General features: G+C 54.4%; 2 protein-coding genes across 2 annotated transcripts in view; one reads left to right on the top strand and one right to left on the bottom strand.

Annotated features, from left to right (window-relative positions):
- LOC127461281 (uncharacterized) overlaps window positions 1-19601 on the bottom strand; it is a 111145-nt gene that overhangs the window by 33063 nt on the left and 58481 nt on the right. The window lies entirely within an intron of this gene.
- LOC127461327 (uncharacterized) lies at window positions 10888-17300 on the top strand. The gene is made up of 6 exons (XM_051769006.1): window positions 10888-10949; window positions 11407-11435; window positions 14335-14494; window positions 15220-15322; window positions 15927-16218; window positions 16740-17300. The coding sequence occupies exons 1-6, from the start codon at window positions 10888-10890 to the stop codon at window positions 16808-16810; spliced, it is 717 nt and encodes a 238-aa protein (XP_051624966.1). The 3' UTR covers window positions 16811-17300.

Raw genomic sequence — 19601 nt, forward strand, 5'->3', positions numbered from 1 at the left:
GGCAGCGGCTCTGCTTGATCCCATGGAGTTCTGGGGAGGCACAGGGGGGGCCAGGAGACTCTTCAGTGTCACTGTGGCCCCTTGGTTCCAAGAGGTTCCACAGTGTGGCAATGGTCCCTTCACTCTACAAGGTTACGTCCTCTCACAGGGTCCCCTTGGCTCCAGGAGGCCCCTCAGTGTCACCAAGCCCCCTTGATTTAATGAGCCTGCACTGTGTCCAAATGGCCCCGTGGGACCACAAGGTTTCACAGTGTGCGGGTTTCCACGAGGTTCTGCAGTGTCCAAGGGTCCCTTTGGCTCCATAATGCCTGGTCACAATGGCCTCTGGATTCCATGGGATTCCTCAGTGTCACAATGGCCTCTGGATTCCATGGGATTCCTCAGTGTCACCATGGCCTCTGGATTCCATGGGATTCCTCAGTGTCACAGTGGCCTCTGGATTCCATGGGATTCCTCAGTGTCACCATGGCCTCTGGATTCCATGGGATTCCTTAGTGTCACAATGGTCTCTGGATTCCATGGGATTCCTCAGTGTCACAATGGCCTCTGGATTCCATGGGATTCCTCAGGGTCACAATGGCCTCTGGATTCCATGGGATTCCTCAGTGTCACAATGGCCTCTGGATTCCATGGGATTCCTCAGGGTCACAATGGCCTCTGGATTCCATGGGATTCCTCAGTGTCACAATGGCCCCTGGATTCCATGGGATTCCTCAGTGTCACAATGGCCCCTTCGTCCCACAAGATTCCACAGAGTCCTGGTGCTCCTTTGCATCCCTAAGGCCCTGTAGTGTCACAATGGCACCTTGATTCCATGAGATTCCAATTTGTCCATGGGTTCCTTTGGCTCCAGAGGGCCCTGTAGTGCCAAAATGGCCCCTGCATTCCATGAGTTTCCACAGTGTCCTCTGGTGCATAGGGCCTTCAGTGGCACAATGCCTCCTTGATTTGCACAGTGTCCCAGGGTTCCTTTGTTTCCATGAGGCCCTGCAGTGCCACAATGGCCCCTTGATTCCATGTGTGTCATCACAAAGCTGATCCCACCCAGATGAAAGTTTGGGGGAGATTGGGAGGAACTGGGACAAAAAGGATTGGATATTTCGGGAAGGAAAGAGGGGCTTGGCCAACAGATAGGAAGGATTTTGATGAGGTAAAAACAGGTTTAGGTAATTCTGAGGGTGCTGAAAAACTGACTGTGAAAACAGTCCTGATGGACTTTTACTCTCTTTGTAACCTCAAGCCACACCACTACCCAAAGTGCTGCCCCTCCCATTGAAAGGAATCCACTGCTCTAATCCCAACCTCAACTGGACCTTGAAGGCAAACCCAAAAGCCAGAACTCCAAATTCTTATTTGTCCTCTAATGCCCACCCTAATCCCAAACCTGTATTACCAGTATAAAAAGCCAAGCTTTAATCCTAACCCAGCCCAAAAAGCTCTTCCCCTAATCATGAACCAGACACCACCAGGAGAACAACAAAGCTCCCAAAGTTGTGCCTCATCCCCAGCCTGAGCTCTAAACCCCAAGCCCTGACCATTCAGCACCCCCACAGCCCTTGGGAGCAGGGCAAGGACCTGCAGGGCCCAGAGCAGGCCCAGGGGGTTGGCAGAGGAATGGGAGGTGACCTGGATCTGCTCAGCTCTGCAGTGACCCCCAGGAGAAGGGCCTGGGCTCTGGCAGGGATGTCCTGTGGCACAGGGGCTCAGGATCCAAGTTCAGAAGGCCAAGTGCCCATGGCAACAGCCAGAGCTGGTGCAGAGACACCAGGGAGGGTCTCGAAATGCTGCTGGGAGGGGGTGGGAAAGCAGGAGGGGTGTGTGCAGCCTGCAAGGCCAGAGCAGCAGCAGGGCCAGGGCAGGACAGCCTGCAGGAGAGATGGCCAAGGGCTCTGGCAGGGCTGCAAGGCCCAAAGGCACCCAGGCCTTTGTCCCCTTGCCTCTGGCAGCTGCCTCTGCCACTCAGGCCACCACAAGCAACTTGCCTGGCAGGTTCTGCACTTGGTTTCTGCCTCGCCCCTCCCCAGGAGCCTGGCAGGGGTTGCCCAGTTTTGGGCCTTTGTTGTTCCTCCCCTCCCATCCCAGTGCCCCCCAAACAGCCCTGAGCCAGCCGGGAGGGACAGGATCTGCTGGGCCAGGGCCTGGGGCTCAGCCCTTGGCCTTTGTGCTCCACAAAACCAAGGCAGGCTTTGCTCAGCATTGCAGGGGCCTGCCCAGAGCCTTTGTCTGCCTGCACTCCTGGCCTCCAAGGAGCTGCTCCAAGGAGTCCCTGGGGAGGCTTTGGCAGTGCCTGCCCTCAGTGGGGCCCAGCAATGCTTCAAGGCACTTGGAGTTTGGCTTCTGACTTCTTCAGCAGCTGCTTCAATCTTCTCTCAGCACCTGAGGAGAATGCATGCAGCTCCAAACACATTGTGGGACTCATTAAAACACAGAAAAACAAATTCTTTCCCTTCCTTTAATTGTCTTCAAGTCTTCAAGACATCAACAACTAATTGCAGTTGTTTTGTTGTTCAGCTAAGGAGGAAGATTTTAAAGTGGACGTCACGAAAAATATATATTTTTTGATGAAAGGGAATGATTTCCACAGAGCCTTGGGATGCCAGAGGGTCAGGGCCCAAAGGATTTGGATCCAAAGATAAGGGGGCAAAAGACATTAGTAGCATTTGCTTATTGATCAGTTTAACAATTATCAAGTGATTCAACAGCATTTGCTAATATTTTAACAGTGACTGAATTAGAGATTCCCACTCCAGGGACACTTCCCCACACCCCTGGTCCAGTCCAGGGGCTCTTCATTGCTCAGCTGGTTTGGTCAAGGCTTGTCAGGAGCTCCTGAGATCACTGACCAGGCCTGAGGACAATGGGGGAGGATGCACCACCACAGGGGCTTCTAAGAAAGATGGGCACAAACTTTGTGTAGGGACATTTCTGAGCACTCTCCAAGGGTTTTGCAGATGAAAACATTGTGCTCCTAGCCTGAGATAGTCCCAGGGATTCATTTTACCAAGGCCTGGAGTGGCAGAACATGGGGCAATGGATTTCAACTGACCTAGGGGAGCTTTCTATTGGATAAAATGAAGAAATATTTACCAGTGGGGTTGGCAAGAACTGCAACAGGTTCCAAGAGAAGTGGATGTGCTCTGAGCCTCATGATGGGCAGCCAGAAAGGGGATTTGGGGACTGGGCAAGACTTGTCCTGGGATGTCTCCGAAGGAACTAAAGCAAGGGGAGGATCCCAGTGGTCACTGGAGGAACAAGCATGAGAAAACAGAGAGCAAAGAGGCTGAAAAAGCTGGTCCTGTTAAACAGGAGGCTGGTCAAGACACGTCCTTGGCTGTGCCCTGCAAGTGATCCCCACAGCCTGTCCCGTTTTCTTACGAACTCCATGGCCAGGAAGTTTCTGTGGGGAGGGACCTCTCTGCTCCTGGCACAGATTGTGGCCCAAGTTCCAGCCACTGCAGCAGGAGCCACAACTAGTCAGGTCTTGTGTTCTTTGGGGGCCAGACTCTGCCCAGACTGGGGTGTGTGTGTGTGTGTGTTGGAAGCACAAAAGAGTGAAGGAAATGCAAAGCTAAACACCCAATGTAGCCTGACTTTGTCCCTAAGTGGGGCTGAGAATTGGACACAACATGTGCAGGGACAGAGGGAGGGGTTTGTCCCCCTGGCCCTGCCCACAAGGGACACCTTTCAGGAAGGGTTGTGGCCTTGGCTGTGCTGAGGGTTGCCCCGGGCAATGCAGCTTGGGATTGCAGTGGCACTGTCAGGGCTCTGCAGAGCTCCTGGCAGTTCCTGCATTTGTCCCCAGCAATGCCAGAGAACTGCAGGGGTTGCAGTCAAGTCATTGTGCTCTTTGGGACCCTGACTGGCTCTGCTGAATGGGGCAGACCTGGAGTTCCCAGACTGTTCCTGCATCCAGGGTCGGGCCTGCAGTGACGTTTGTGCAGCATTCAATTGGCGCAGTGGCAGGATGGCCATGGATCCATTCCTGCACAAACACAATGGTGCTCCGTCCCAGGCAGGGGTAGAATGGGCCCAAGAATTTTGGAAGGATAAGAAGCAGGGAGTTTTGGCCCTGTGGAACCCCATGGAACCAAAGGAACCCTGGGACATGGCAGAACCTCCTGGAATCAAGGGGACATTGTGACCCTGCAGCACCTCACGGAACCAAAGGGAGTCTGGGACGTGGCAGGGCCTGATGGAAACAAAGGAACCTCCTGGGAACAAAGGGACCCTGGGCACTGCCAAAAGTCAGGGAGACAAGGGAACCCCAGGACACTGGGGAATCTCCTGGAATCCGGGGGCCATTGGAATCCACTGGGGCCTCCTGGAACCAAAGGGAACATGGGACACTGCGGAACCTCATGGAATCAAAAGGACCCCGGGACTCTGTGGAACGTCAGGGAAACAAGGGGCCAGTGTGACATCCCAGAACCTTTTGGAACCAAAGGGACCCAATGGGACTTTGTGGAACCTCATGGAATCAAGGGGCCATTGTGACACTGGGGAAAATGATGGGATCAGTGGGCCATTGTGGGCACTGCAGTGCACTGCAGGGCCTTCTGGAGCCAAAGAACACTGGGAAACAGTGCAACCTCATGGAATCAAGGAGCCATTGTCCCACTGCTGAGCCTCAAGGAATAAGGGATCCAATCTTTGCCTCAGATTTTGTCAACAATTAAATTTAAGGAATTACAGAAGTGGGATTGAACCACTTTTGTCCCACAGGTTTTAATGATTGGCCAAATGAGAATATTGATATAAATTGAATCATTTATTCTTACAAAAGATCAGACAAAAGACCTTAATCAGAATTATTTACTAGACAGTATAAAGGCTAAAACTACTAGTAGTGTAGTATAAGATAGGATAGTGCCCTATATTGAAGCAATTATTGAAACAATTCTATTAAAGCTACCGGGGGTGGTGGGGAGAGGGGGTGGGTAGGGGGGAGGATTAGCGTAGGGTGTCAAGTAGACCGTGGGGGTCCGCCGACCAGCAGGAGGGAGAGCGGCACAATCCCATCTGAAATGTCGCAGGTGAGCAGTGTACCTGAAGATATGTGGAAACGCAGTGGGGGGAGGATAAGGTCAGGGTGGATAGTGGGTTCTTTTAGAATAATGGGGGTCCCCGCCAGGCTGGGGCCATGAAAGGCACCCCCGCCTCGATGGGTACTGGGGTCAGAATGATTGCTTTGTTTGTTTTGTCTGTCTGTTTTTGGTTCTCCTGCGGCTACTGCCCAGGTTCGGCATGTTCTGGATATACTTGCTTTGCTCTGTTACATCCTGAAACGGTGGGCAGGACAAAGGGTTGTTCCTGGGTACCTCCCTCAGTTTGTTTATAGATAGGTGTTAATAAAGCAGGAAATGAAAGAGTTGCCCAAAGCGTTCTAATAGGAACATAGTCTCTGTACCCCTGTGTGGTTGCGAGCTATGTGGTACGTGCCTCCAGTAGGGTCGCCCACGCCAGACAGGTCAAAACCGTAGGACCAGATTTAATACATTCTTGGGCAGGATGAGCTCATTAGCCTCCTGGCAGTCAGCCTAGGAGAAGGACAACTCCAATCCCAAACCCGGGCAGACGGAGCTTGCTTAGCCCTGTAAGGCCATCCATCTAAGAGAAGGTCACTCTAATTAAACCTGTGTCCTGAGGACCTCACTGCCACCATCCAAGCTCGCTCGGCCCTGGCAGATGAACCTCAGCATTAAAGGGTGGGTTCAGTTCTGCGCACACTGTGTCTCACCTAAAACATCCATTGCGCAGGTTTGAAGCCTTTACCCACATGCAAAAAGTCCTGTAGCGACGGGCGAGGGTCGAAATGGCAGGTGAGAGGTGCACTGGGAGCCGCAGACCCAACCCTGCATGCAGGCGGTTCAGGATATTGGTCATTTGAGACTGACCGGAGACGAGTCTCTTGGGGCAGCACCCTGAACGACCAAGCAGCCTTTCCAAGGACAACACTGCTTGCTCCACTCGGAGAGGGGCCTAGAAAAGGTGGCCTAACCAAAGCTCATCTCCACTTTCACCCGGTTGGTTAACCGCGGTCAACGGGCATCTTCTTCCAGCGCAGTCGCACAAAGATAAAAGACAAAGGCACGCACCTGCCTCCAAAGGTGTACCTAAATTAACTCTAGCATGTTGGAACTCAGAACCATGCTCGATTCTGCGGATAGCGGACGTCCTGAGCGTCGGTCTGCCCTAATTGCCCATGAGCTGGCTCGTCTCAACATCGACATTGCCGCTCTCAGTGAAGTTCGCCTTCACAAGGAAGGCAGCCTCAGAGAACGTGGTGCTGGTTACACACTCTTTTGGTCAGGCAAGCCCAGAACCGAAAAACACCTCTCAGGAGTCGGCTTCATGATCAAAAACTCCATTGTTCCTAAACTCGAAAATCTGCCGACAGGTCACTCTGACCGCATTATCTCCCTACGCCTCCCACTAAACAACAACCAACACGTTGTCATCTTTAGTATATATGCCCCAACTCTCCAAGCTGACCCTGCTGAAAAAGATAAATTTTACACCGACCTGCGCCACCTTACCCAAAAGGTGCCTGCAGACGATAAGATCATTATCCTTGGTGATTTAAACGCCAGAGTAGGCAAAAATTTTGAAGTCTGGAAAGGAGTATTAGGCAAGCATGGTGTTGGAAACTGCAACGATAATGGTCGACTTCTGCTAGAATTCTGTGCAGAACAACAGCTCACCGTCACTAACACTATCTTTCAGCAGAAAGATAGTCTGAAGACAACCTGGATGCACCCCCGTTCTAAGCATTGGCACCTCATTGATTATGTCTTGGTGTGACAGAGAGATGTCCACGATGTCCACCATACCCGCGTGATGCCCAGCACAGAATGCCAAACAGACCATCGGCTTGTGCGCTGTAAACTCAATTTCAAGCTCAAATTCAAACCTAAAAGGGGCAGCATCCCAAGGAGAAGACTCCAAGTTAACAATCTCCAATCAGCCACAGTAAGAGACAGTTTCCAGGCAAACCTTCAAACTAGGCTCGAAAACCTTCCCACAGATTCTGCAGATTCCTCTCCTGAAACAATCTGGCACCATATTAAAAACAGCATCCTGCAATCCTCTGAAGAATCCCTAGGGTTCTCCCTCAAGAAGAACAAGGACTGGTTTGACGAAAACAACCAAGAAATCCAAGGCTTGGTGAGGAAGAAGAGAACCGCCCACCAAGCACACCTTGCACTGCCATCCTGTCACGCAAGAAAAGCAGCCTTTCGTCTCGCATGCAGCAGCTCCAACAGAAACTCCGTGACATCCAGAACAAGGGGTGGATCGATCTAGCTGAGAAAACTCAATTATGCGCAGATACAGGTGATCACAAAGGTTTCTATGAGGCCTTGAAAACAGCATACGGGCCTGCATACCAGGTCCAAAGCCCTCTGCTCAGCGCTGATGGTCAAACCCTTCTAACAGATAAAACCTCCATTCTGAATTGATTGTCTGAACACTTTCAGACTCTTTTCAGTACCAACCGTGTAGTCCAAGACTCAGCAATTCAGTCCATCACACAACAACCAGTAAAGTATGAATTGGATACTGCCCCCACTTTAGGAGAAACCCTCAAGGCCATACAGCAGGTGAAAACTGGCAAGGCAGCTGGGGTTGATGGAATTCCACCTGAAGTCTGGAAACAGGGGGGCCTTGCACTCCACACCAAATTTCACGAGTTTGTGGTGCGCTGTTGGGAGCTCGGTGAACTACCATCAGACCTTCGAGATGCAGTCATCATCACCTTGTATAAGAAGAAAGGTATTAAATCAGATTGCTCAAACTATCGTGGTATTACTCTGCTCTCCATTGTTGGCAAAATCCTGGCAAGAATACTCTTGAACAGACTAATACCCACTATAGCAGAAGGAATCCTTCCTGAAAGTCAGTGTGGCTTCAGAGCCAGCAGTAGTACCACAGACATGGGATTTGTCCTCAGACAACTGCAAGAGAAGTGCAGGGAACAGAACAAAGGTCTCTGTGTAACCTTTGTCGACCTCACCAAGGCTTTTGATACTGTGAGCAGAAAAGGTCTGTGGCAGATTTGGAACGTTTAGGTTGTCCCCCCAAGTTCCTTAAAATGATCATCTCACTCCATGAGGATCAGCATGGCCAAGTCAGATATGGCAACACACTTTCTGAGCCCTTTTTAATTAAGAATTGTGTGAAACAAGGCTGCATTCTCGCTCCTACCCTGATCACTGTCTTTTTCAGCAGGATGCTCCAAAGGGCCACGGCAGACCTCGATGATCAGGACGGGATCTACAGTCGATACCGTACTGATGGAAGTCTATTCAACCTACGGCGACTGAAGGCCCACACCAAGACCTTAAACCATCTTGTCCGGGAGCTGCTTTATGCTGATGATGCTGCCCTTGTTGCTCACACAGTGGCAGCTCTGCAGCGTTTAACATCCTGCTGTGCTGAGGCTGCTGAGCTCTTTGGGCTGGGCGTCAGCTTGAAGAAGACACAAGTTCTCTATCAACCTGCACCTCAGGAAGGCTTCCATCACCCCCACATCACCATTGGCCAATCAGAGCTCAAATCAGTCCAGCAGTTTAATTACCTTGGTAGCCTCACCTCCTCAGATGGTAAGATCGACGGAGAGACAGACAACAGGTTAGCAAAGGCATAGAAAGCTTTTGGAAAACTCCACAAAAGAGTCTGGCGTAATAAACACTTGAAGAAAAGCACCAAGATCAGTGTTTACAGAGCCATTGTGCTGTCCACTCTCTCATATGGATCTGAATCATGGGTCATCTACAGCCACCACCTGCATCTCCTGGAACGCTTCCATCAACGCTGTCTCCGCACAATCCTAAACATCCCCTGGTCAGATGATGTGACCAATACGTCTGTTCTAGAACAGGCAGCAGGCACAGGCATTGAGGCCATGTTGCTGAGAACACAGCTGTGCTGGGCAGGGCACGTCTCCAGGATGAAGGACCAACCACCCCCTCCCGAAGGTCCTGCTTTATGGTGAACTTGCCACCGGCTGCTGCAAGAGAGGAGCCCCGAAGAGGAGATACAAGGACTGCCTGAAACAACATCTCAGCCTTGGCCATATTGATCACCATAACTGGTCTACTCTGGCCTCAAATCGGGAGGCCTGGAGACACACCATCTATAACGCAGCTGTCTCCTTCGAGAACACACGCAGGATCACTCTCGAGGAGAAAAGGCAACGCAGAAAGAACCGTGTATTGCAGAATATACCACCTAAGGAGTCTTTCTGCTGTGCCTTTTGCAATCGGATATGTCTGTCACATATTGGCCTCATTAGCCACCAGTGTGCCTGTAATAAATGTGGATAGAGCCTTCCTAAATCTTCGTTTGTGAAGCCCAGCCATGATGATGATGTTAAAGCTAGCCAAAAGAAATAATTATTACGTAGAGATCTGATGGAACTCACCCAGACCAACGGTCACTGGGAGATTTCTTTTGCTCAGCCTTGAGGAGTGTCCTTGGAGGGCGTCCCCAGCCAAGGCAGGAATCTCCACACATCTACCCCAAGAAGGGCTGTGTTGGAAGAACCTGCCTGGATGAAAGGGGACTGGACTTCTCTAGTATAAAGTGACTGACTGCTCCTCACAAATGGACAGGCCAGTTCCCAGCTTCTCTGTCCCACCCAACTTCCCAAAGCAGGATGTGTGTTTGCAGTTGGCTGAACCAGGCTGGTTTGAGCATCATCCAACACCAAACCCATTCCCATGGTGGCACCAGTAACTCTCAGATCTCACAGACAGCTTGCAGGAGAGCTGGCACTGTTGGCATTGTCTGATGGCATTTTAGGCCTTCTCAGGGCAGGCCCTCCTGCCACCCGGGTCGAGAGGTTGGCTGTGCAAGTCCATCCTGGAGATGCACAGGGAGCCAAGAGTTGGGCTCCTGAGTGACATCCAGCAATGGACAGGGGGATGGGACTGAGCAGATGAAAGTGTCTCGGGTAGAGCTGGACTGGCAACACAAGGGGGAATTATTCCTGGCTCGCTGGGCCCAGGACACCTCAGGGCCTCAGGGAAGAGCTGCAACAGGGCAGGCACAGTTCAGACTGAATACCCTCTTTGCACTGGAAGGCATTTTTTGTTGCACAGGCATTTAAAAGCATTTCCCAGGACAGAATTTCGGGACAGGGGCACAGGTAGGTGTGGGGAATCCCGGCTGGGCCGGGACCCCTGGTATAGAACGAAAACCTGACTGTGAATAAAGGCCTTAGTGCTGACAGCAGGCACCCTGAGAAGAGGAGAAAAACATCCAGAGAACAAGGCCACTGTTCCTGTGAGAACAAGGATACTGTCTCATGGGAACGAGGACTTGTTTTGAACAGAGTGACTGAGAAAAATATAAACATCAAAGGGAAACAGGGACAGGTGCCCAGAAATGTTGTGAGAAAGTAGAACTGAGAAAGTGCAACTCAAATCCACCTATTGGCTGTAAGAATTGTAGTTTGTGTGTTTAAATGGACCCATCTGTGTGGTATACATGTGCCTGAAGAGCTGTATTTGAGAGGCTGTAAACTGCAGCTCGTGGCTGCTGCTGCTGCTCCGTAGTCCGTCCCAACCAGGACAGGGAGGTCCCAGCCTCACAGGGGTGCCAAAAGGGCTCGGGGGCGGCAGAGCTGGTCCCCAGGTGTGCTCCGCTCTCCGGCTCCTCGTCTCCCTGCACGAGACACTCGTTTCTCGGCCAAGGAGGATGAGGAAGGGAAGGAAAGCAGCAGGTGGATGCAAAGGGCTGAGCGAGCAGGCGGGTGAGGAGAAAGGCTCCTTTGGAAGAGCGAGACAATTGGGGCACATTTGGGATTAAAAACGGAGGGCCAAAAAGCGGCGAGCGGTAATTTGGGACTGCAAGGTCTGCCGTCATCGGGAGCGGGACCGGGCGAGGATGCGGGAAAGGCGGGGAGCGGGACGGGAACAGGCTCGGGGCTGCCGCGGAGGATCCCGCAGGTGCGGGAGGAGCAGCACCTGGGCTGCGGGAGCGCGAACGGGGCAGGGGGAGGGCACCGAGCGCTGCCCCGGGGCCCGGCGGGGCTCCGGCGGGGCATCGAAGGTGCAGAGAAGGGACAGCGAAGGGGCAGCGAAGGGACAGCGAAGGGACAGCGAAGGGGCAGCGAAGGGACAGCGAAGGGGCAGCGAAGGGGCAGCGAAGGGGCAGCGAAGGGACAGCGAAGGGTTAAGCGCGGCCGCGCCGCCGCCGCTCCGCCGCCCGCCCCCCGCGCACGGCGGGGCCGGGAGTGGGGTCTGCGCGGAGCCCGCCCGGCCCCCGCCGCTGCCGCTCAATGCTGCGGGAACACCGGGAGCACCGCGGGGCTGCGGGAGCCGCGGGAACGCCGGGAGCACCGCGGGGCTGCGGGAGCAGCGCCGGGCAGGGCAGGGCAGGGCAGTGCAGGGCAGGGCAGGGCAGGGCAGGGCATGTCCCCCCCGCCCGCACAGGTGAGCGCGGCTCGGCACCGGGAGCAGGCAGGGGGGGTTGGAAAGGGGAAAGAAAATAGGACTAACTAAGGAAATTAGGAAAGGCTGCGGTTCGGGGGAAGGAGAGCGCGGCCGCGCTGCGGGAGCCGGCGGGGATGCGGGGCCGGGCGGACGCGGTGCCTGCCCCGCCGGGCTCCCCGCAGTGCCCCCGCGGCTCCTGGCCGGGCGGAGCTCTGTGCGGGGCTGGGCGCGGGGTCCGCAGAGTCGGCCCGGCCGGGGGTCGCTGCGTTGCCCCCGGGCACGGGGAGCGGGAGCGGCGGGACCGGGAGCATCCTTCGCTCCCTCCATCCCTCCCTCCCTGCACGCGCAGGGATGCTCCCGCCAGGCCGGCACAGACGCGCGCACAACTTTTTGCTGGCTAACGCGGCTGGAGCTGAAGCTCCTTTCGCCTTCCCCGGGCTGATGCTGCTCCCGTGTCGTGAGCAACAAACTGCAGCGTGTTGTTTTATCGATCCCAGACAGGAATGACTCGCTCTCTAAACTACAACTTAAAGGATGCTGCTTGCATAACAAGTGGGAATAGTTGGGATCTTACATACTAATTATCCGTCACCCTCTAGGCTCAGCAAAAGAGGGTTTGTGGGGTTTTTGCAAGGAGGGTTCGATAAAGCCGCCTGATGTCTTGTAGCCACGTCTTCATCTCCACTGGCTGGATTAATGTGGGCAAAGGATTAAGAGCCAGTACGTTGATGAGGCACCCGGAGGTGCAGGGAAGCAGGGGAACGTTCGGCTGGGGAGAGAAGTCAGTTTTTGTGTTTGTGCTGGCAGATCCTCCCGTTTCCGTGGCTCAGTTCAGGACCTGCATCCCAGCCGATAAATCCCTGAGGTGAGAGCAGGGACTGGTGTAAGGCTCCGGTTCTAACGCTCGTGCTGCTCCCGAGCTCCTTCCCGACACGGTGTCCAGCACGGTGGGCAGAGCTGCCCTCCCACCCGCCGTGGGGCCGGAGGTGCTGTGACCCATCCCAGTGGCATCGTGGCTGGGGGAGCCCCTTCCCCAGTCCCTCTGGCTCCCTGCAGCAGCTCCAGCCCGGCTGTGCAGGTGATGCTCCGGCCGCACCGTGGCCGGTACCGATCGTGGGCAGCGGGGGGGGGGTCTGCACTTGGGGCCAGCCAGGTGGTCCCTCCAGAAGCCTTTTCTGCTGCTTCCCTGGCCGGGACACTGGTTTTTATTCTTTTCTGGACCCGAGGAGCTGCATTTTTACCCCGCCTTTGTAAGTCCCTGAAAACTGCTGAAATGGCTCTGGAATAATCCTTCAAAGTCACCTCCCCTCTTTAATCTAATACCAAAAGGGCTTACTTTACACGGCTAATCCCTCTTTTACTTGCTGTACAGCCTCATTTGGAGGTGTGCCCACTGCTAATTTTCCCCAAGCAGGCTGCTCTAGACAAGGGCTTCCACTGGCGTGCAGCAACCTCTCCCTCCTGTGCTGAACTCTGGGCAGAGCTGAATCCCTCTGACAAGATTTTACTTCATTTCAGGACGGGTCAAGTGAAGGAACCCTTCTCAGGAAGCCACAGCAGACGCTGTTTAGTGTGTATTTGTAAATCCCACTTCTTGGGAGGCTCCCAGGGTCTCCTGGCCCAGGTGCCCATAGCCTGGAGGCAGCACTTGTGTGGTGAGGGCTGCAGGGAGCCAGGGGGTGCCTGCAGGGAGCTGGAGTTGAATGATCCCGGCTAAACTCTGGGGAGCTGGAAGTTCTGCCATCCATCCCTTCTGCAGTGAGCTGAGCTCTCTGTAGCCCATCCAGCGCTCCCAGAATTTTCAGCCTGTGCTGTTGTGCAGGTGACAGGACGTGTGTTGGGAATGTGACTGACAGCGGGAGAGCAGCTCACCTTTGCCAGCAGCCTGGTGGCAAAGGGGATGGGATGATGCAACCTTCAACCCCTGACTTTCCATGGGGTAACAGTGGTGTCTGGAGCTCCTCAGCCTCTCACCTGAGCTCACCAGGGGTGTCCGAGGAGGGCAAGTGTGTCTTCGGTGTGGTGGGAGGAGGCGAGTGGTGACGTGTCCTGTTCCCTGAGCCACAGGACACCTTTGGCTGTGGTGTGGCACAAGCCCTCTGGGGTGGGTGGTCTCTGAGACCGCAGCCACCCTTCCCTGGGGTGACCTGAGTTGTATTTCCAGCGTTAATCCCTCCAGGGTTTGATTCCTGCTGATTTTCAGCCCTTGGCTGAGGAGCGTTGTTGGAGAGGGAGGAACAGCAGCACTGGCAGACACCAAACAGCTGGTGAGAGAGCCCTCCTTGGTTCTCAGACTTGCACCTCCTCATGCAGGAAAGTGTTTCTTGTTGCTATCCAAGTCTTTTTTTATTCGGATTCCCATTTCTTTGATTTCAAATTCACTCCCGTGTTACCCCATCAGGGACATCCAGAAAGCAGGGCTGAGCTCATGAAAAATTTCTACCACAGATGCAAAACTTCAGAATAATTTTGTAGATATTCTGGTGCCCCGTGATTTATTTCCCTTGGGTTAAGGAGTTGGCTTGGTCTGACAGTTCTGTGTAGTTAACGGAATTTAAAACACTCTTTAAAAATCAGAGGTGAAGCCAAGGCAGAGTGAAGGAAGGCTATTAACCATCAGGTAACTCAATTGCCTTTTTCTTTGCTCTCGTGGTCTTTGTGAGCTCTGTTTGCTGGGCCATGCTGGAGATGGCTGATCCCCATCAGGGGCAGGGGTGGGCACAGCCCTGGTACTGTGCAGGCCCTGCCAGGGAAGATGCTACTCCTTGGAAATCCTCTGCTGGGTTTGAAAGTCCCTAAATCGTGCCAGGTCTCTTTTTAGGTGTGTTAGATTCGAGCGAGTGTGGGGTTTCTTCCCCCTGTGGCCTGCAATGCCCCCCTGCCCCCCCTGTGGCAGCAGTTGGCAGCCTCCCTTTGCTGCTGCTGCTGCCCTGGTGTTCAGCGCCGCGGTTCCCCAGAGGACGAGCCTCCCTTTGCAGAGGATTTGGCGCGGGGGGAGGCGGAGCGGCGGCGAAGAGCGGCGAGGAGCGGCTGAAGGAGATGGAGGCCGAGATGGCGCTGTGAGGGGCGGGGGGAAGGGGCGGGGCTTTGTGGCCATGGCAACGGGGGCGGGGCCGGGGGCTGCAGGGAGGGGAGGTGTGCCCTGGGAACGGGGGCGGGGCTTGGGGTGGCCATGGCAATGGGGGCGGGGCCTGGGTGGGGGGTGGTGGTGGTCGGGGGAGGCCTGAGGGTGGCCATGGCAACGGGGGAGGGGCTTGGGGGTGGGTGGAGCCTGAGGGTGGCCATGGCAACAGAGGCGGGGTCGCTCTGGTGGGTGGGGCTTAGAGGCAGGAGGAGCTTTGGGGTGTTAATGATTGTGGGCGGGGCTTGGAGGTTAATGGCGATAGTGGGTGGGACTTGGGGCAGTGGGCGGGGTTTAAGGGTGTCCATGGCAATGGGGTGGGGTTTGGGGCAGTGGGAGGAGTTTGGGTTCCTATGGCAACAGGGGTGTGGTCTACGGCGTTGGGGTGGGCGGGGCTTGGTTTTCCCGTGGCCATGTGGGCGGGGCCAGGGCCTTGGTGATGGGGGTGTTACTGGGAGGGCCCTGGGTGTTACTGGGAGCACTGGGAGGGTGCTGGGGGGTCACTGGGGTGTTACTGGGAGCACTGGGAGGGTGCTGGGGGGTCACTGGGGTGTCACTGGGAGCACTGGGAGGGTGCTGGGGGGTCACTGGGGTGTTACTGGGAGCACTGGGAGGGTCACTGGTGTCACTGGGGGGGTGTCACTGGTGCCCCTCCCCCCCCAGGTTCGAGCAGGAGGTTTTGGGGGCTCCAGGCCCCGCCCCCGGGGACCCGCTGGCCCCACCCCCCATCCTGCGGCCAATCATCGCCACCAACACCTACCAGCAGGTGACCTTTGACCCCCCTAAAATGACCCCTGACCCCCCCAATGTCCGCCAGTGTCCCCCCAATGTCCCCAAAATCCCTCCAATGTCCCCCCAATCTGCCCCCAATGTCCCCCCAGTGTCCCCCCAGTGTCCCCCCAATGTCCCCCAATATCCCCCAATGTACCCCCAATGTCCCTCCAATATCCCCCCAATATCCCCAATGTCCCCAATGTCCCCCAATGTCCCCCAATGTCCCCCCAATATCCCCAATGTCCCCAATGTCCCCAATCTTCCCCCAATGTCCCCAATCTCCCCCCAATGTCCCCAATCTTCCCCCAATGTCCCCAATCTCCCCCCAATGTCCCCCAATATCCCCCAATGTCCCCCCAATGTCCCCAATGTCCCCAGTGTCCCCCAATGTCCCCAATGTCCCTCCAATGTCCCCAATGTCCCCCCAATGTCCCTCCAATGTCCTCCAATGTCCCCAATGTCCCCCCAATGTCTCCAATGTCCCCAATGTCCCCCCAATGTCCCCAATGTCCCCCAGTGTCCCCCCCTTTGGAAATGTTTGGCACCATCCAAACACAGGTACAACTCACAGCTGTCCCTCCTCACGTCCCTCGCAGGTCAGCAGCAACATCCTTGGAGGAGCCTCAGGATTGCTCCCTGCAGTGATCCCTGCTCCAGCCTTGGAATACAGAGCAAAAACCCAGGGAATGCTCCGTGCCTGCAGCTCTCCCGCTCTGGGCTGTGCCACCTCCACACAGCTTCTCCTGGGAAGTTCTCTGCAGCCCAGCACAGGAGGATTCAGCTCTGCTCGCGGCCCTCTGCTCGTGGAGTCGTCGAGAAGCAGCTGCAACAATTCCCCGAGTCCCATTCCCGCGTCTGGGGACGTTTCCTTGGAGCTCCCTTTGTTCTGTGACATGTTCCAAACCTCCTCAAATGCCCCCGAAAACTCCCCCAGGACCCCACAAACCCTCCTGTGACCCTCCAAAATCCAGCAGAGACCCCCAAACCCCCCCAAATCCCTCATGTTCCCCCAAATCCCTGCAAATCCCTCATGTCCCATCAAATCCCCCCCAAATCCCCCCAAATCCCTCATGTTCTCCCAAATCCCCCCAGATCCCTCATGTCCCCCCAAATCCCCCCAAATCCCACTCCCACCTTGCTGGCGAAGCACAGGGAATTGATGGATTCCCCAAAATTCTCCTCCAGGGGGAAAATGGTTACTAACATGTCTCCAATTTCCCCTCTCCCCTGGCACAGAATTAGTTTTTCCCCAGGGCTGGGTTTCCTTGAGGGACACATTGGATCTCTCCATCCTTCCTCATAACCATCCAGGGATTTCCGGGCCCTTGAGCAAAAACAATCCCACGACTGGGTTTGTCTTGGCCTGAGGGAGGAGTGATCCAAAGGGCCTTACCTAACATACCTTTTAGATGGATGGCTGGAACTTTGTCTCCATCTCCAGTGTGGAGGGATTGTGCTTGGGCAGGACCAGCTGGGTTGACAGAGCCTCTAGTGTTGACTAGCCAGGTGGCCTTGGCTAAGTTCTTATCCCAATTTTTGTAAGTTCCCTCACCTAGTGCCTTTAGGGTTGTCGCCAACAGTCCATTACACCTTTCTACTTTTCCTGCAGCAGGTGCATGATATGGAATGTGATATACCCATTCAATCCCATGCTCCTGTGCCCAAGTGGCTAATGGGCTGTTCTGGAAATGAGTCCCGTTGTCTGACTCAATCCAGCACTCGCTGAGCTCCCTCTGGAGCTGCTCCCGGCACTCCTTGAGCTCCCTCTGGAGCTGCTCCCGGGATTCCTTGAGCTCCCTCTGGAGCTGCTCCCGAGATTCCTTGAGCTCCCTCTGGAGCTGCTCCCGGGACTCCTTGAGCTGCCTCTGGAGCTGCTCCCGGCACTCCTTGAGCTCCCTCTGGAGCTGCTCCCGGCACTCCTTGAGCTCCCTCTGGAGCTGCTCCCGGGACTCTTTGAGCTCCCTCTGGAGCTGCTCCCAGGACATTTTTGATGGGGAAAAAAGTGATTTTTGAGGGAAAAAATGTCATTTTTGAAGGCAAAAAAGGGATTTTTGAGGGGAAAAAGGGCATTTTTGGGTGCAGCCCTTCTCACCTCGTCGGGCTGGCTGACAATGAATGTGTCATTGTGCGGGGAGAAGTGCAGGTGCTGCATCCCCCGCTGCCGCTCCGACTCCTCCGGCAGCATGGGCCGCACGCGGCAGAACAGGGGATGTTGTCCTGGAAAACGGGGAAAAAAACGGGATTTAGGGATTTGAGGAAAGTTTAGGGGGGAGTTCCCCTCATAAAATGCCCCCCTCTGCCCCAGGCCCACTTTGAGCTCCTGGATGTCACTGTGGAGGCGGCGTCGCTCCATCTCCAGATGGTGCATCCGTTCGTCCCGCTGATCCAGGAGAGATTTTTTTGATCTCTGTACCTCCTGGAGCGCGGCCATCTGGTGCCGCTGCAGGCAGAGATGGTCTTCGACCCGCCTCTGGTGAGCCTGGGGAGGAACGGGGGGTAAATGGCACCAAAAGGGAAAAAAACGGCGGAATCGGGGCAAAATTCCCAAGGTTTTCCTGACTCTTCCCAAATTTTGAGGTGCCACGAAGCGGATTTTGACGCCAAAATGGCAGAATGGGTAAAAAAGTGCCATTTTTTCCAGATTTTTGAGGCACCTCCTGAGGGATTTTGATGCCAAAAGCAGCACAATTGGTAAAAATTCCAAATTTTTTTCTCGGTTTTTCAGCATACTCAGAGGGATATTTGGCCGAAAAATCGTGAAATTGGTAAAAATTCCCATTTTTTGAGAATGTTGAGGTGCCCCCCCAAGGGATTTTGGGTGGAAAATTCCCTTCTTTTCTTCTTTTCCCAAATTCTGCGGCGCTCCCTGAGAGATTTCAATGCCAAAAAGCTCAAAATCGGTGCAAACCCCCATTTTCCCACCTTTTATTTTGGCACCACTGGTGGATTTCAGGCACAAAACCGCCAGACCTGGTGCAAATTCCCCATTTTTCCCAATCTTTCCCCATTTTTTGGGATGGGCTTTTGATGCCAAAAAGAAAGCCGAAATCAGAGCAAATCCCCGATTTTTTCCCCATTTTTCCCAAATTCTGAGGTGTTTTCGGTTCAAAAACCAGCAACACTGGTGCGAATTCCCATTCCTTGCCTTTTTTCCTTGACTCTTCCCATGTTTCCGGCCCCCCCCTGAGGAATTTTGGGCTCAAAAGACCGGGAATTGCCGCCACCCTCAGATTTTCCCGCCTTTTGTTTTCCTCCGCGTTGGCGCCCCCTGGCGGATTTCGCCCCACAGAGCACCCAAACGGCTCCGGATTTCCCCGGTTTTTTCCCCGTAAGTTTTTGGGAATTCCAGGCCCCCCGCAAACCTCTGATTTCTCGGAGATGTTGGAGAGCTCTTCCTGCGGAGCTGTGGCGTGGCTCTGCCGCTGCTCCTCCTCCCGCAGACGCTGCTCCAGCTCCGACTGCAGGGAGCTGCGGGAAAGTCCCAGAATTTCTCCCTGAATCTCTCCCAAATTCCCATCAAACCTCTTCCCAAACCACCCCTCAAAAGTCCCAAGCCCCCCGGAATTCCCATCTCCCCCTTAGAATTCCGAAATTCTTCCCAAATCCTCCCTCTGATCCCCCAAATGCCCTGAATTTTCTTGAATTTCCCCCTGAATTTTCCTGAATTTCCCCCTGAATTCCCACCAAATCCCCACCAAATCCCTTCCCAAACCCCCCTCAGAATTCCCAAATCCTCCCTCTGATCCCCCAAATGCCACGAATTTCCCCCTGAATCCCCCCAGATTCCCTGAATTTCCCCCCAAATTCCCTGGGTGTCTCTGAATTTCCACCCAAATGCCCCCAAATCCCTGAATTTCCCCCCAAATTTCCCCCTGAATCCCCCAAACTCCTAAATTGGAATTCCCAAACCTCGAGGGGCTTGGGGGATTTGAAGGCAAATTGGAGGGAATTGATGCCATTTTGGAGGGGGCTTTGTGGGGAATTGGGGAATTTGTCGAAGGGTTTTGGGGAATTTCTGTGGGGATCCTTGAGAGAATCTCAGAAAATTCCCATGTTGAGGGATTTGGAGGAAATCTTTGGAATTTGGGGTGATTTGGGGAAATTTTGGAGAAGTTGGAGGGAATTGGGGAATTTTTGGAAGGCTTTTGGGGGAAATTCTGTGGGATCTTGAGGGGTTTGGGGTTGACTTGTGTGGACTTGAGGTCAATTTTTGTGGATTTTCAGAAGGTTTTGAGGGATTCTTGATGGAATTTGAGGGGGTTTGGGTGTAT

The sequence above is a fragment of the Manacus candei genome, unplaced genomic scaffold, assembly GCF_025592945.1.
Source record: "Manacus candei isolate 608988 ecotype Guabito, Panama unplaced genomic scaffold, ASM2559294v1 h1tg000099l, whole genome shotgun sequence".
Lineage (NCBI taxonomy): Eukaryota > Metazoa > Chordata > Aves > Passeriformes > Pipridae > Manacus > Manacus candei.